Source organism: Impatiens glandulifera, chromosome 4 (genome assembly GCF_907164915.1).
Source record: "Impatiens glandulifera chromosome 4, dImpGla2.1, whole genome shotgun sequence".
NCBI lineage: Eukaryota > Viridiplantae > Streptophyta > Magnoliopsida > Ericales > Balsaminaceae > Impatiens > Impatiens glandulifera.
In genome coordinates this window covers 3,465,979-3,483,816 of record NC_061865.1, presented here as the reverse complement: position 1 = coordinate 3,483,816, position 17,838 = coordinate 3,465,979, and the positions used below count along the sequence as shown (strand labels likewise).

The 17,838-nt window shown below is 28.2% G+C and overlaps 2 protein-coding genes and 1 non-coding gene across 3 annotated transcripts; 1 reads left to right on the top strand and 2 right to left on the bottom strand.

Annotated features, from left to right (window-relative positions):
- Positions 1-7,604: 7,604 nt before the first annotated feature.
- Positions 7,605-9,689, bottom strand: LOC124934464. Its single transcript, XM_047475003.1, has 6 exons — positions 9,380-9,689; positions 9,164-9,291; positions 9,016-9,076; positions 8,097-8,223; positions 7,977-8,029; positions 7,605-7,662 (listed from the first exon to the last, which is right to left on the bottom strand). Exons 2-6 carry the CDS (start codon positions 9,267-9,269, stop codon positions 7,605-7,607), a joined length of 405 nt encoding a protein of 134 aa, XP_047330959.1. The 5' UTR covers positions 9,270-9,291; positions 9,380-9,689.
- A 2,960-nt stretch (positions 9,690-12,649) lies between these two features.
- Positions 12,650-15,482, top strand: LOC124934463 (E3 ubiquitin-protein ligase UPL5-like). Its single transcript, XM_047475002.1, has 2 exons — positions 12,650-14,531; positions 14,623-15,482. The coding sequence occupies exons 1-2, from the start codon at positions 12,653-12,655 to the stop codon at positions 15,228-15,230; spliced, it is 2,487 nt and encodes an 828-aa protein (XP_047330958.1). The 5' UTR covers positions 12,650-12,652; the 3' UTR covers positions 15,231-15,482.
- Positions 15,483-16,773: 1,291 nt separating this feature from the next.
- Positions 16,774-16,846, bottom strand: TRNAE-CUC. Its single transcript has one exon. It is a non-coding gene; the product is annotated as a tRNA-Glu (tRNA).
- Between the last annotated feature and the right edge of the window lie 992 nt (positions 16,847-17,838).

Sequence of the window (17,838 nt, the reverse complement as noted above, 5' to 3'; positions counted from 1 at the left end):
TTTGCTCTCACATATATATCTAAATTAACCACAATTATCGACTTGGCAATCAAGACACTTTGAAAATTAAGCATCATTATATATATATATATATATATATATATATATTAGTTAGTTAAAAAGTTGAACTTATATTGTTAAGAATGTCTTGCGTTCATCAAATTTGGTGTTAAATTTAAAATATAAAGTCTTATTATCCTAGTTGGTTAAAAAATTGTACTTTTTTTGTTAGGTTGCAAGTTCGAAACATATATATAACATTTTTAATTTTAACCGTTTTAAGTTTATGGGTGGGTCAACCCACAATTCGACCCAAGTACCCATTTACTCTCACATATATATCCAAATTAACCACAACTCTCGACCCGGTAATCCAGTCACTTATGAAAATTAAGCATCATTATATATATACATATATAGATTAGTTAGTTAAAAAGTTGAACTTATATTGTTAAGAATGTCACATGCTCATCAAATTTGCTGTTGAATTTAAAATATAAAGTCTTATTAGCCTAATCGGTTAAAGAGTTGTACTTGTTTTTTTAGTTTGGAAGTTCAAAACATACATATAACATTTTTTTATTTTTAACCGTTTTAAGATTATGAGCGGGTCAACCCACGATCCGACCCAAGTATCCATTTACTCTCACATATATATCCAAATTAACCACAACTTTCAACTTGGCAAATCAAGCAAATTCAAATTAAACATTATTATATATATTAGTTAGTTAAAAAACTGAACTTATATTGTTATAAATATCGCACGTTCATTAAATTTGGTGATGAATTTAAAATATAAAGTCTTATTAACTTAGTTGGTTAGAGGGTTGTACTTGTTTTGTTAGGTTGTAAGTTTGAAACATACATATAGTATTTTTAATTTTATTTTTAACCGTTTCAAGTTTATTACAGGTCAACTCACGATCCAAACCAAATATCAATTTACTCTCACATATACATTAAATTAGCCACAACTCTCGATCCTACAAACCAAACAAATTCAAATTAAGCATTATTATACATATATGTTTCTATAAAATTAATTAACATTGTAACCAACCATTTTATTTAAAAATACTTTATTTAAATTTAATTTCACGCCCCTCTTTTCTAAATGGTCTTACCTATGGGTGTAGGAGTGGAGACGAATATCATAATACTCAAACTCAACTCGATTTGCATTATATATATTCGAACTCGATCGATATCAAAATTAATATTCGAACTTGACTCGTTGACAATTCGAACTACTCGAAATTGAAAAACTTAAAAATTATTATTTTTTAATTAAAATGACATATTTTACTTCAAACTGATTTACTTCTTTGTTTAAGAGGAAGAAAAGGAAAAAAATGAGAATGAGAATATGAGTTTAATGTAAGATACTCATTTAGAGGAGAGAAAGAGTTTGGGTAGAAGATATGCAAAGAATATTAATGATTTTTATTTTATATATATATATTTTTTTATATATAAATAATATAGAGTTTGGAGAGAAGATATGGAAATAATATTTATGAATTTTATTATATATATATATTATTTTTATATATAAATGATATAATATATAATATAAATATTTATACAACTAAAATATAAACTGATATATCGAATTTTGACCGAGATATTCGTCAACAGCTTGAGTGGTTATACATACCCATATAATTATTATCTATAATATAGCTTTCTGTTCTTCAAAAACACAAAGAAAAAGAAGAAGACACCTTAGCTAAATCAAAAGTGTGGAATTTGATGATGAATAGGAATCACCGGTAAAGAAGTAACATTGAAAGGCGGTTTTATCCAACCTTAAAAAGATAATTTCTCGTAGTTAAAACTTATTAACTACGAATTAAATCTCATAGTCAACCGCCGTTAAAATTTCCACCGTTAAAAAATAATAATTAATAAGGACGGAAAAAATAGCGTAATTAATAGTCTATAACGACGATTTAATAAACCGAAATTAATAGCCTCTAACTACGGTTTTAAAAACCGTAGTTAAAGATATGTTTGTCAATAAGGACATTAAGCTTACCGTAGTTAATAGTTTCCAACTGCGGTAACTTTATCGCCCTTATTAAATAACATTTTTTTAACGACAGAACTTTTAACCACGGTTGACTGCGGTAAAATTACCGTAGTAATAATCTTTAACTGCAGTTTTATAAACCGTAGTTAGTGACTATTAACTGCGGTAACTTTATCGCTAGTTTAACATAAAAACCATCTTTATTTATCAATAGTTTTAACATAAAAAAATTTAACTGTGGTAAATTTACCGTAGTTAATACAACAATCTAGAAAATAAACATTAAAACTTATATTTTTGAAAAAAATAAAATCATTCAACAAAATATTTATCCTAATATAAATAACACAAAATAATTTATATTACTGTAAAATGTAAAAGTATAATTACATCAAAATATTATTACAATAAAATTTGATTATATTTAAATATAAAATAATAAATTATCATTCCTAAACTTTATAACAATTTCTCTTCCTTTTTGTTTTGGATTGGGTTCAACAGCTTCTACTCAACTCTTCATAACCTCTAAAACATTCTTCTCAATTTTTCAAAACCTATAAAATATTCTAGATAAAAATTTATAAATTAACACAGAATTATAATTTAACAATTATAACTAGTTTAATAAAAAAAAATCATTCAATCCCTATATAAACATAATTTTCTAATAATTTTATCCATTTAATAAACATAATGATATAAATAATTTCACAAGCAAATAATATCAAATTTATAATAATAAACATTAATTTATACTAGCAAAAAGTCCGTGCAAACGAGCTAAGTTAACACATATATTAATTAAAAAAATATGTAAAAAAAATGAAAATTAAAAAAAAAATTATATTTTTTGTTTTTTTCCGTCTTAATAAATTATCGTGTTCGTCGAACGACCACTAAATGCTTGTAGTTGTCCACGCTAATTAAATCTACAATTCAAATGAATTCCTTTGTGTTATTTTTTGAGATTCTAATACCAATAAATATTATAATAGTTAGTCTAAGTTGTAAACATAAAAAAAATATAAGATGAAATAATAAGTGGAATGAATATCGATAATTGGACAATTATTACTACATAAATGTAAGGTTGTAAGGATCTTAATTAGACACAACACGAGAAATAAGAAGTTTTAATTTCTCAAAATTTATGACTATAAATATCAATTAAAAGTCCTACCAATTTGAGACTATAAATATCAAACAAAACTCTTATTCATAGTGTCGATTCAATCAAAATTTATCCAAATTAAATTACATAGATCAATAAATACGATTGAAATCAGCATCTATCTGATAAGGATTTAGTAGTTTTACACATTCAAACAATAAAATTGATGTTCAAAATTTCTCTTTTTATGTTCTTGTAGATAATTTCATTTTAAATTAAATAGATGAAAAAGTAGTAAATAATGAAAAGTATAATATCAAAAGGCTAAGAGTTTAGTAACCTTCTCAATAAACATCTTATTATTTCAATTTCAAATCACCAAAATATAGAATAGTGACAAGAAAAATAAATAAATTTATTACCAAATGAAAAGACAAATACATATATAAATATCAAAATAGAGTAGATATTGAACATCCAGCAATATAGCATTATAGTTAAAATATAATAAAAAAAAATAATAATAAAGTTAATAATAATAATAAAAATAAAGTATCAATTGTTTATGAATTTATTTGTACCACCTAAATAATTTGTCTAAAATTTTGTAAAATAAAACTCTTTTTTTTTTTTTTTGTTGGTGTTGAAATTCTTATAATTCAATTTCCACAATATTTACATTAATTAGTTATGAATTATGGCTAAAATAAACTGAAGGGGTTTGTTTTGTTTGATGTTAATTATTTGGATAAATTATTAATATATATGAATGGGATGTTATAATAATATTTATTATCGGTTAATTTTATTTTCATTAATTAGTTATAAATTAGAATGAAACTAAATAATTTATTTTATGGATGTGAGGTTATAATAATATTTATTATCTGTAAAATATATTTTTTTATAATTTAAATTTCTTAAATAATTTTCATAATTAATATTAATATTTATTACAAATTTCAATAATTATAGATGAATTTTTAGATAAGAAGGGTTTATTTTAGTTGAATTTATTTATAAATAATCAAATTATTTAAATGAAATATTTAATAAAAAATATTAATATATATGGATGGTATGTTATATTTATTGAGTTTATTTTTACTAACATTTTTTCTTTAAAAATAGGAGTATAAAAAATAAAAGTATTACCATAAAAATAAAAGTTGTACAATAAAATTAAATTTATAAAACACATTATTATTTCAATAAAAATAGGAGTATTAAACAAAATACTTGATTTATATATATATATATATATATATATATATATAAAAGAAAGATAAAATACATATGATGATGAAGATCATTTTGGAGAGAGCTTGATATACATCTCCAACATTTATATACATATAATTAAAATATTAATATTATTTATTAAAATATAATTTTACTTATAATTTATTATAAAATATCTTATTAGACTGTGTTATGAAATAATATAAATAAATAATTAAATAAAAAATAATAATTTTTAATTTTTTTTTCTAAATTCACAAGACAAAGAATTTTTGGATTTCTCTTGATTTCAAATCCTTATCTACTTTCGCTTCCCATTTTTCTTGCGGGCATTTGAAATCCCCTTTACAGATTTTCCTATACATAGCCATCACGTTATCATCTTAAAACAAAAACAGTAGGTATGTAACGAGAAGAATAAATAGGATAACACCGCATGACCAAATAATAAATGATGATAGAATTAACAACCTGCTATGATTAAATTCAGACTAAATCACATTATTATTAATATAATATGAATATATTAAATAGGATAATCAAGACAAATATTATACAATAATGAGAATAATAAATAAATTAATTAAACAAATATTATAAAATAATAAATAAATTAATTAAATGTTATAATAAATAATAATAATATTTCAAAAAAAATGGAAAATAGTAAAAAAATATTAGGCTAAGAATATAGAGATCATATGCATTTAATTTTTTATTTAATTTTATTAATTAGTCATAAAATTTAATCATTACTCATACTTTGACCATATCGGATTCAAAAGAAGATCGATAAAATGCGTAAGATATAATTGCAGCTGTCTGAAACGATCGGATTCAAAAGAAAATCGATGAAATATGTATGACGTTGTTGCAGGTGCCTAAAACGATCAAATTCCTAATAAAAATTTCAAAATAGTGAACAACAGATTGTTGAAACATAACCTAATACAAATTCAATTATTGAGAACATTATATTGATAGAGAAATTAAGAAGATTACGAGTCGATACAAAGATAACACGCTTGAAGACCGATGATGTTGTTGTAGCTGCCTGAAATGATCAAATTCCTGGAAAAAATGCAAAACAGTGAACAACGAATTGTTGAAACATAACATAATGCAAATTCAATTATTGAAAGCATGATATTGATAGAGAAATTGAGAATATTATGAGTCGATATGACTATTCTCTCTTCAATTGTACCTTGTTGATCTAAAATTATTTATATGAGAAAATATTTGGGTGGAGAAGTAATGAAAAGTTGGATTGGTTTAATTGTAGTTATATACGTTGATATAATCATTATTTAATGTTAAATTAAATTAATAGATAATTATAATATGATAACTGAAAGTTTTTTTTATTCTTGTATATTTTTATATTTAATATTTAATGTTCAATTGAATTAATATAAATATTTTTTTTATAATTAATATAATATATTAATTAAAACTCTTATTCTTCTTGCAGTTTTTTATAAAAATTCAATTAATATATATAATATTTTAGAGGAGAATTATTAGATTTAATTTTAAAATAATTAATAAAAAAATATTAATATATATATATATATATATAAGTATATATATAAAGGAGTAACCGACCTAAAATAATTAATGATGAAACTTAATTAATATAATTCATGAAAATATATATACGGTGAAAGAAAAACAATTCATAAATGAAGAGAGATAAATATAAAAAAATACCTTGTGATATTAGAATTATTTTGGAGAGAGTGTGATGAACACCCTCAACATTTCAAATTAAGCGTTATTAGATATATATAGGTTATAAATATTCAAGAACATTACATCATAAAATAAATATCATTTTAAACTTTAAATAAATTATCATTTTATATATATATATATATGGGCCATGTTTCCATTTTCAGGGAAATTTGAGAAAATGACACTAATAATGGGTGAAATTAGAAAAATAACCCATGCTTGATAATCTTTTACAAAAATGGCCTTTGGGCCTGCGAAATGATGCCCTTATACCCCAAACTCTGAAATAATCCTCATTCCTTCAATTAATCTCCCTCTGCTCCCTACAAAACCCTAAATTCTTCAACGCGACATCAGTAGCCGCCACGACTCTCCATATCCCTAATCCCTATCCCTACGACTCTCCCCACCCCCATGACTCACCGTTCAACATTAACAACCACCAACCAATAACGGTTGAAGAAGACCCATGACTCTCCGGTGGTTGAAGAAGAACCCACGACTCTCTGGTGGTTGAAGAAGAATCACCGCATTCTCAAATGGATATGTTAATGTGCATTTTATGTTATAGTTAGTTGATTTTATAATTTCCTAGTTAGTGGCCTGATTTTGTGAAAATAACGAAGACAAATTTTGTGTATTGCAAAGTTCCTCACACGTATTGTAATGTTCCTCACGCGTATTGTAATGTTCATCACGAATATTGCAATGTTCTTCACACGTATTACAATGTTCCTCCCGCGTATTGTATAATTATCCTCAATGCTCTTAATGATCATTCTTTCATTTTTTATATCTATAAAATATGGGTATATTCGTTATAGTTTTTCTTATTTATTGCATTAGTTATAGTTGTTGTAGTCCCCACTTAAATCACTTTACAACAAAAAAGACTTACGGCGACGCTTAAAATGGTTTTTGCCAACCCTTAAAAGCGTCGCCAAAAATATTACCGACACTTATTCTTGCGTCGCCGGAAGCAGGATGGGCGCAAGTTTTAACAACGCTTATTTAAGCGTCGGTACTACTAATTTAAGCGTTGCCAAAAGGCAGGGACTTTTAACCACGCTTATTTAAGCGTTGGTAATAGTAACTCAAACGTCACCATTAGTCTAGTTTATTTTTAAACTATTTTTTTTTAACAATTCTCTTAAAATTTTATTAATTATTTTTATTTCTACATTTTTTTTTAGATGTTTTAATATTTTATTTTATATAAATTAAATAAAAACACCAACATTTCATAGATAATAAAAAAACTTAAATAATTAAATAAAAAAAACATTAATTAGTTAACTTCATGATATATTTATGTAAATAAAATGCATTAATTTTCAAATAGTTAGTTCCCATGAGATAGAACTTTACTATTTTCTCTTACACTTTCACACAGAATCCTTAAACGACTATCCATCATTTACGGCATAACAGCTTGGACAATCTTTTATTTCCCAGTGCCTTTTAGCTTGAAGTCTTCTATTTCTCAGTGCTCCACCCATTTTGAGTGTTGTCTTCAGCCCACAACCGTATTTTACTGAAAACATAACAAAATCAGTGACATTTTCTCTACTGCAAACAAATCAGTCCAGATGTTCAGCCTCTTTAATCAATTTTCCAAGAGCATGTCATTAACTATATAAAACTGCTGTATATAGTCAAATTAAACTGCTGGATAACCTAAGAGCATGTCATTTGTCACAAATTCTTATACAAAGAAAGAAAGAAAAGGAAGAATCCTAAAAAAGGAGAGGAGCATATCATATCACACAAATCCTGGACTAGTTTGTGGTATATTACACAAATCCTGGACTAGTTTGTGGTATATTGGTGAATGGAAAGTTCATATACCTATCACTACTACTCATGCAAGTCAGTGTCAATTGCCATGTACTCACACCCATCTGCATTTTTAGAACAAACATTTTCAATCATTAATTAATTATTAATCCCAAATCACTATATTAATACCTCACACTTCATTTGATCTCCATTACAGCTCCACCATTTGGAAGGAACATAATCCAAATATTTACACCACCAACAATACTCCCTTATATTAACACCACAACAAACAGCCACAGCAGTCCCCATCATTCTACACACAACAAACAAACCTAAATCAGATAAGAAAAACAAAAGAAAAAGTAAACAAAGGATCCAAGACTCACAATTCCACGAATATGAACTTGGCAGAACATTTTACTTCATACTCAAAGAAAGCACATTTTCCTTGAGTCATTTTCCAAGTTGATGTTTAAACAGCAGCACAAATCCCAAAAGAAAACAGCAGCTGAAACAGATACTAAAACTGCAATAGCTGTCAACTTATTGTTGTAAGTTGTCCAGTTTTGGACAAGAGCTGAAAGCATAGTGCTAATCAATCCAAATAGTGCAGCAGAAGATGCAACAGAAGGTTTGTCGTTTAGAAACAAGGCAGCAACTAAACTACCGCTGCAGAGAACATAAGCCAGCCCAATCCTAACCGTAAATTAACCCCGTTAGAGAGAAATCATCATATTTTTACAAGAAAACTAACCAGTTAACTAGCTTCACAAGAAAATAAAAGATTGTAAATCAATTTCAGAATCTCATTACTAAACAGAATAAAAGACTCCAAAACTCATTTGAGAAACTTGACTTCATGTTTTTGATATGAAATCATCACAATGGAGGGACAAGATAACACTACTGAAAGTGATAGACCAAACAAAATACAACTTGAAAATATAATCATTGTTTTTGCGCCTGCAAAATATAGGGGTAAAAACAATCAAATTTAAATATCTGTAGTATAACATGTACTCCCTTTATCCCATTTTATATAAAAACTACATTATCCCTTTCTTTTTCTCACATATTCAAGTCTAATAAAATCAAAATTCATTACCTTACCATAGATTTAGGGAGAATGTTGGATTGAAAACAGCTCTGTTTGCCATATGTTTTCCCTGCATTATCATAACAAATACAATTGATTAAGACTAGATAAGATTGATAGAAGAAGGTGCGAAATAGATGAGGAGAATGATATAGACTTGGTCTGCTCTCATTGAAACTGTAAGCCGACAGCTGTAGGAGGGGAGCAGCTTCAGAAAGGGTTTCGGACGGCAGGGACAGCGAGGGAGGGTTTCGGATCAACATAATTTTGTCAATTTCATACCCTCTAACAACAATTAATATCCTAAATCAACATATTGCCGCAACATATTCGTTAATAATGTAGAAAGAGATAGAGCGAGTGAAAGAGAGACCTAGAAGTTACGCTGGAAACTATAACGGAGTTCGGGATCTAAGCAAATCATCGGAATCATGTGATGAGATTTTCCAAACTTGCTAGCTGGTGACCTCTTCTTCCCCTCTCCATGAAGCGGAAGAAAGTTCTTCGTCTTCGTCATCACCCCTGAATTCCATAAATGACCTCTTCTCTCTCTAATCTTCACTAGCTAAATTAGAATACCAAATCAAGGTAAGGAAGCTACGGGAGCAATGCTGGTGATGGCGCAATTGAGGAGAACAACCACCGAGAGATTGAGGAGAACGAACACCGAGAGATTGGGAGAACGAACACCAGAGAGATTGAGAAACTTCCCAATTCCATTTAACCTAACTTCATTAATTATTAATAAATAAAGACGGGTTTAAGAACTCAAATAGAAAATATTCAAATTAAATTATAAATACATTTATAATTTAATTTAATTTATTAAATTATAAATACATTTATTTTGAACTTGATTATTTAATAGTTAATTTATTATATTATTTATTTAAAGAAATTATTTATTATATTTCATCTAATATTAATTTTATTTAATTAATTTAATATTAATAATAAAATTATATTTAATTAATTCAAAATATAAATAAATGTGAACTTTGAGATAAAAAGAAATATACAATTTAATTTTAATTTTAATTTTATTTATAAAATTAAAATTAAAATTAACAAAAATAAGTAAAATAGAGAACAAAGAAACAAAATATTAAAATAAAATACTATCTAATTATTGTTTGAAGGTGTTTTAAATATAAATAAAAATAATAAAGGTTGTCATAAACACTTAAAGGTTCGCAAAACCTTTTTTCTTCTGACTTTTGCCAACGCTTATTAAGCGTTGGCAATTATGGGTTACCGAAAATATATTTTGTTGTAGTGTCAGTGCAGTAGTTATAGTTGTTATAGCCCTATATTTGGTTAAGATGAATAACTTTCATTTAGTGTCCTCTAAGTTCATTATTTGTGTTGCTTCGGTGAGCATGTTTTGTTTTCTTCTTATTTATTGTAGCCAGAACCATATATTCAATTTCTTCTTTTTATGTACTTTAGATTAAAGTGTCCTCATTTTTTCAATAAGCATGACAATTGGTCTTCCATTTTAGGCAATAAGGAGTATTGTAATGTTCCTCTTTCAACTTGCTTCTTCCATTAATTCGCTCCCTCTTTCTGATGGAAACACCTGTTAGAGAACCAGGAAATTGGATACCTTTGTGGTTTTAACTGTAGAAGCCGAAACAGTTGCGGAAGAAACATCAGTCGACCAAGAATATATCTCTATCTCCCTCAATTTTTGACATAATTTTATGGTTTTGAGTTGCATTGATAGTTTGTTAATGCTCTCGTTTTTGCTATTTCATTATGTATTTTCTTCCATTGTTGAGATTTTTTTCGTGCTTACAATAATAGAGTTTGGTGGTTGAAAAATGCAAGATTATATTATTTATCCAGCTTTTGAATTGTTTTCATCTTATCGTAATAATTGATGATATTGCTCATGTTCTTTTAGATATAAATTGATTATATTTCAATACTTTAAGTAAATCAGCTAATAATATTGATAGTTTATCAAAACTATTAACCAATTGAAAACACTTTTTAATATCTAAATATAGCTTAAAAAAATGACTTATTTTTTTGTCATTCTCAAGCACACATGAAGTATTGACTGGACATTACTCCAAAAATAGACAAATGAATTTGGACATGACAATGAACAATAGTGAATTAAGAAAATGAGTGGTGTTAAAATTACAAATAATTAAGCTTCAACAAAATACAATTTCCTAATAGTTGTTTTCACCAATAGAAGTAAGAACCGAGAAAATTCAAGCTTATGTCAATTTGTCACCACTCTGTTGCCACAGATTGATAATATCAATAGCCTGGTTAAGAAGAAGAATCATTTGCTTATTTACTCTCTAATAAAACTTTGAGTTCTTTCTAAGCATCCTTTCTAGGCCATAAGTAATAAGGACCAAGAGGGATGGTATTGTGTTATTTGGAAGATGAGGCAGCAGTAGTGGTCATTACATACTAGTTTTTCTTAATTTAAAAAAAAATTGTATAGTAATACGTAATGATTCTCACGTGTAATATATATTATGCGTCACTCGGGCAAGGCAGATATTTCATAAGCCAAAAAGGTCATTTTAAAAATAAAAAATAAAATTATATGGTAATGCGTAATGTTCCTCACGGGTAATACGTAATACTCCTTACGAGTAATACATAATGTTCCTCACACGTAATACGTAATGCTTCTCACTCGTAATAAGTATCGCTCATGGGCAAGACATTTCATAGGCTAAAAATATAGTTTTTACAAACTTTAAAAAGTGTTGGTCATTTTTCTATTTTCATCCATATTTATGGTCTCTTCGTCAAATTTCCCCATTTTCACATTCCACTTGGAAGCCATGATGAAAAAAAGTAAGTCATGGTAGAAAAAAATTTATTATCTAAAAAGTTATTGCATAGAAATTAGAAATATAAAATGATATTAGGGATACTCAATCCTATTGAATATGACTTTTTTTTTTTTTTTTTTTCTCTAACTTTTTATATTTATAACTTTATTTTTTTAATTTTATATTATATATTTTATCATTATTTTTTTTAAGTGGACGTGGGGTGGGTCGATGTCTCTAACTTAATAAAAAATAATATATTTTAAAATATACATTAAAAAAATAGAATAATAAAAATTAGTATATTTTAATGAATTGTTATATTTTTATTATAATGAATTATTAAAAATCTAATTTATATTTTTTTATTTTATTGTTGTTTGACTATTTGTATAGTTTCATTAAATTTAATATATTAAATTTTTTATTTTATTATATTGATATAAATAATAAAATAAAATATAAAATTAATATAAATACTAACCAAACTTATAAATTAAAAATTAAATTTCAATTACACTTATTTATACCAAATGTAACTATATATATCTAGAAATTATTTATCGAGATATTCAAACATGGTTTAGTATATATTTTATATTATATATAAATAATATAATATAATATATAAAATATGCGAATTATTCGAGAGCTTGTTTTGAAAATATAAATCTTCCTGAGATCAAGGAGTGTTTTGACCGAGTTATTTCTGAAATTTAGCTTGTTTTGTTTACACCCATAATCTTAATCTCGTTTACACCCATAATCTTGAATCTACAAAAACAATAAAAAGAAAAGAAGAATCTAAAGAAAAAGTGAAGAATCTGAAGAGGATGAATATGAATGAAGCCGACGCCGCTAAATCCTCCAATGACTTGGGGTCGCATATGAAGCAAAGTTTTCATGTTTCGTTTCTTTCAGATGACCCATCAATTCCCTGTTGTTCCTCCAATGATTCAATGCTGCTGAAGTTCTTTATTGATATGATGCCCAACGGTAGTAGGATAGTCCTGATTGTGAATCCAGAGGATTCAGTGAAATCGGTTCACGATTATATCGAGACATTAACCAATATACCACCTACCGAGCAAAGACTGATACATCAAGGAGAACAGCTACAATGGGAACAGTCATTACTTGAATCATCTGTACAAAACAATTCAGTTCTTCAATTGTTCGTCAGAAATCGTAGCACTTATCTCTTAGAAGCCTGGCAAATGGGTTGTGATTTGAGATTATTCATCTTCGATTTGTACAAAGGCAATGCAACCCTTTCTTCAGAGTTGGTAAATTCGATGTTAATGGGGTTCTTAATAAAGATAAATAATCATAAGAAAGACACATCTGTTAGATATCTTCAAGTATTTTTTTCCTTAGGTTTCCCTCAAGCTATAGTAAGGCTCTACTTATCTGATAGAACAGACATCACAGAGTTTTTTCCTGGATTCATTCGAGGTATCATTTTTACTTGTGGTGTGTATAAAAATCCAAAGTCTCCTCCACCCAACATTTATGCACTCATATTGTTTGAATTATTCAAAACACTTCGTCTAGCTCTTCATAGTAATCACTATGTTAACGTAAAGTGGATCATCAGTAATTATGGGGCTTGTAGGAATGCTCTTTGCTCAAATCTGAAGTATTTCCAACTTACTTGGGATTCAAAGGAGGATAATACTTGTTGGGTTGAGGATAACTGTCGGATTTTCTTTGAAGATATTTTCTCATTTTTTCAAGATGACATCACTATGTTATTGAATAGTTTATCATCTGAAATTGTGTCCCCTATAAGTAGTTCTTTTGATCAATTAGATGAGGTCTGTTATTTGGGAGATTTATGTGTCCCCTTGCAATCTGTGATAATGCAACAACTGGGTTTAGGGCCGTTGGTATCCTTGTCATCTGCTGAAATTGAACTTGATGATAGAATTAAGTGTCATTCTAAAGAGATCAAGCTCATTTATGATGTCTGTATTAACTTACTTGAGAAAATTGATGTACATCTTGAAAAAATAGAGAACTTGTTGTCTATCAAATCAAAAATAGAACTTAATAATTTCGATCGGCCTGGGTTCTATTACTTTTCTACTTTGAAGATCATACATTGTTTATCAAAAGTTTATTCAGGAGCCAGTGAAATGTTTCACAGAAAATTGAAGGAAAGAAAGATTGCACTCAACTACTTATTAACGTATAAGACTAAAGAGATAGTAGCATGGATTTCTGAGTACGATGATGTGATTGATTTTAAGTCTAGGAGAAAGTTAGTAAGGAGCATGTTTCCCAAACTAATTGATGACGACGACTACGACTACTACTACTATGACTACGACGACTACGACGACGACGACGATTACGACGACGACGACTATGACGACGACGACGACGACGAAGACGACGACTACGACTACGATGACGACGATGATGATGATGTCGATGATGATGATGTTGTTATTAATGATGGTGTTGTTGATGATGATGATGGCAACTCGAACACAATTATCATAGAGAGGTCTAAGTTGTTAGAAGAATCATTAAATTCCTTAAGTTCGGAAGTGTTGAAAAATGTCTCTATAAAGTTTAAAAATGAGGCAGCGCATGGTTCAGGTGTAGTTCGAGAATGGTTGTTCTTGGTATGCCAGGAAATTTTTAATCCATCATCAAATGACTTATTTGTGGCATGTCCGTCTGATCTCAGAAGAGTTTATCCAAATCCTGGTATGTTTGCTGCATATATGTAATATATATGTTGTTTGTATGTATATTTGGTATGCAATCCAATTAATATATTGATTCATCTTCATTACAGCTTCTAAGGTGAAGTCTAATTCACGCCTAAAGTACTATAAATTTGCTGGAAATGTGATTGGCCTTGCATTGCAACATAGAATTCAAGTAGGTATTGTGTTTGATCGTGTTTTTGTCAACCAGTTAGCTGGTAAAACTATTTCTCTCGAGGATATTCAAGATGCTGATCCACAGTTATACAGTAGTTGCAAGAAAATTATTGAGATGAACGCGGATGAAGTAGATTCTGATGTATTGGGGCTAACGTTTGTGCACGAATTTGAAGATGAATTTGGATCGAGGAAAGTGGTTGAGCTTTGTCCTGGAGGACAAGATGTGGCTGTAAATAGTAGAAATAGAAAACAATTTGTTGATCTTCTTATTCAACATGTTTTCGTCACATCAATTGCTCAACAGATCGCCCTATTTTCTGATGGTTTTTCAAATATATTGTTGGATTGTGAACATCAACAATTGTTTTTCGGTTCTTTAGAGCTGAAGAATCTTGATAAATTGTTGTTGGGTAAAGGAAATGATATTTCGGATATAGATTGGAAAATACATACTCGTTACAAAGTTTACAAAAAAACTGATCCTCAAATAGTTTGGTTCTGGAAGGTATATACATGATCTTTATTGTTTCTTTAACCATAATAGACTATGATATTTATCTCCTATATATTATTTATGTAAAATGTAAATTATCTTGCAGATAGTGCAAAACATGACGCTCGAGCAAAGAAGGCACCTCATGTTCTTCTGGACCTCGGTGAAGTATTTACCAATTGATGGATTTGGTGGCTTGGAACGGTTGTGGATTGAAAGATCATTCAAAAGTGAGGATTATCTGCCTTCATCTCATACATGCTTTTACAAACTACTCCTCCCACAATACTCTTCGATGGACATTATGAAGGACCGCTTATATACCATCGCCCAAGAACATTTTAGCAACAGTTATGGCAAGGTGTGACTTTTGCAAGCAGATCATAGAATTGTATGTAAAATTCTTTTATTGTTATAATTTTGTTTAATTTAGAATATTTAACTTGTTCATGTCTAGTCTACAATCTACATTCATGAGAAAAGTTTTTTTTTTGGGATTTTTAAATGCAATATGGAAATAAAGAAATGAACCAAACAAATAGGTTGACAATTTTAATTTTTTTTAGGAATATTTTAAAACTAATTAAAGCATTTAAAAGCAGAAAAATAAGAGAACTATTAGCAAATGGTGGGCCGGTTCCGGCAGGTGGATCCAAGCCGTGGAGCAGGTTGATTGTGGGGTGGTTTCGGGTTTGGACACATGGGGTCTTGGCTAAGTTGGCTCGGGGTTAGAAGAAATCACAGATTCATGATCCACCAACAAAACAGCAAACCAAAAATTTCAGAAATTTTGTTTTTTGTTTTTCTGAACATTTGATCTATTCAATCACATTGAACAAAAAGACATCTTTCCACTTTCCACAACCAATCCAAACATCATCAAAGGTTTAAACCTGAAAACTAATTTTATTTCTAACAAACCAAACTTTGTTAAATTCAAATAAAAGGATCTAAATCCCCTTTTAAGTGCATGGCGTTTTTATAACATAATTTGAAGCATACCTATATACGATATTTAGAATTACAAAAAATGTTCAAAACACAAGAAGCAAAACCTGCACAACCAAATTCTCAGATTTCAAAATTTTGGTTCTTCTTTTTTAGTTAGTTTCAAACATCCCCACTAATCTAGAATCATTACATAAACCAATTCAGAACTAATAAAAGCAAAAAAATGGTGTTTTCCCTCATTTTCGTAATAATGCAAAGCTACATGAAGAATTCAACAGATTTTTTAAAGCTTGAGTTCAAGGAAGTGTCCCAATCAATCACACGGAGAACCAAGACCTCTAGCTCGAAACCTGAAACTCGAAAACTCCAATTGTTCAACAATGTTGTCTTCTTCCGGGTCTAGAATCCTATGCTCGATCCGGGTCATCCTAGAACAACATAAAAATCCATACCAAAGATACCCTTTGATGGATCATACATTACCTTTCACAAAGATCAACATACAATTCATCAGCAGCTAGAACCAAATTAACTAACAAGACAAGTTAAGCACTTACTTGATACCAAGATCAATGTGTTCTTGAATATCAAAACAAAAATAGCAAAATATAAAAATTTCCGTTGCCGGGAATCGAACCCGGGTCTCTCGGGTGAGAGCCGAGTATCCTGACCAACTAGACTACAACGGATTTGTGTTAATCATTCAAAACTAAGATTTATAATGTATTATTATAGTTTAATTATTTCTTTGATATATTCCTTAATATAATAATCATTTGAAGTCTATGTCAAACATTCATTTTCAAAAAAATAAAATAAATTATCATTTGCAAACAAAATATTATAGCTAAATGTATAATTATATTTTAAATTAAGTTATTTTAAGTATTTTTTAAACAGTGATGATGCTCAATTTGGACTCATTATTAAAGTTAAATAAAAATTTCACCTTTCAATAAATTTTTTGGTCACAACAATTGAAAACGTGTAGGAATCATGTTCAAATCCAATTCCAAACATTCTTATGTAAAGAATTCTTCTGCATTTTATTAAATCTCTGCATTTAACATACATGAAAACAAGTTTTGATTATAAGATTTTATTGTGATTCATACCTTGATAATCGATATGGTAAATTTGGTAATCAAAGACTTTTCTAACTCATAAACAAATTAAGAATTAAATACTAAAACAAATAATTTGATATTCTATAAAGTAGTAAATATCAACTAACTCACTACTAAAGAAACTGTCAAACATTAACCCACTACATAAAACAAGTCAAGAATAGGATAAACTTAGTTTAACCAACTAAACATGTGCATTTAAAATGGTATAATCGTAACAACTTTTTATTCAAATAAATTTAACATATCAAATAGTTCATCTATGCAGTAAGATTGAGCAGTAAGTTTTCAATTGAATCTCGAACTTGTCCGCGATGTGAAGTGAATCCATAGTCATTTTCAGATTATTCGAGTTATAAATTCGATAATTTAATTTTGAGGTTTGTGAAAAGGAAATTGACGCTTCATTTTTTAAATGATTCATGAAAGCTAAAGTATCGTTAAAGCAACGACAAATGTATTACATGAAAAATGCTGAAAAAAATGAAAAACAAAACTAGAAAAAATGCAAAATCACCTAGCACGGAAATCTTTCAAAAGAGTAATGAAATCAC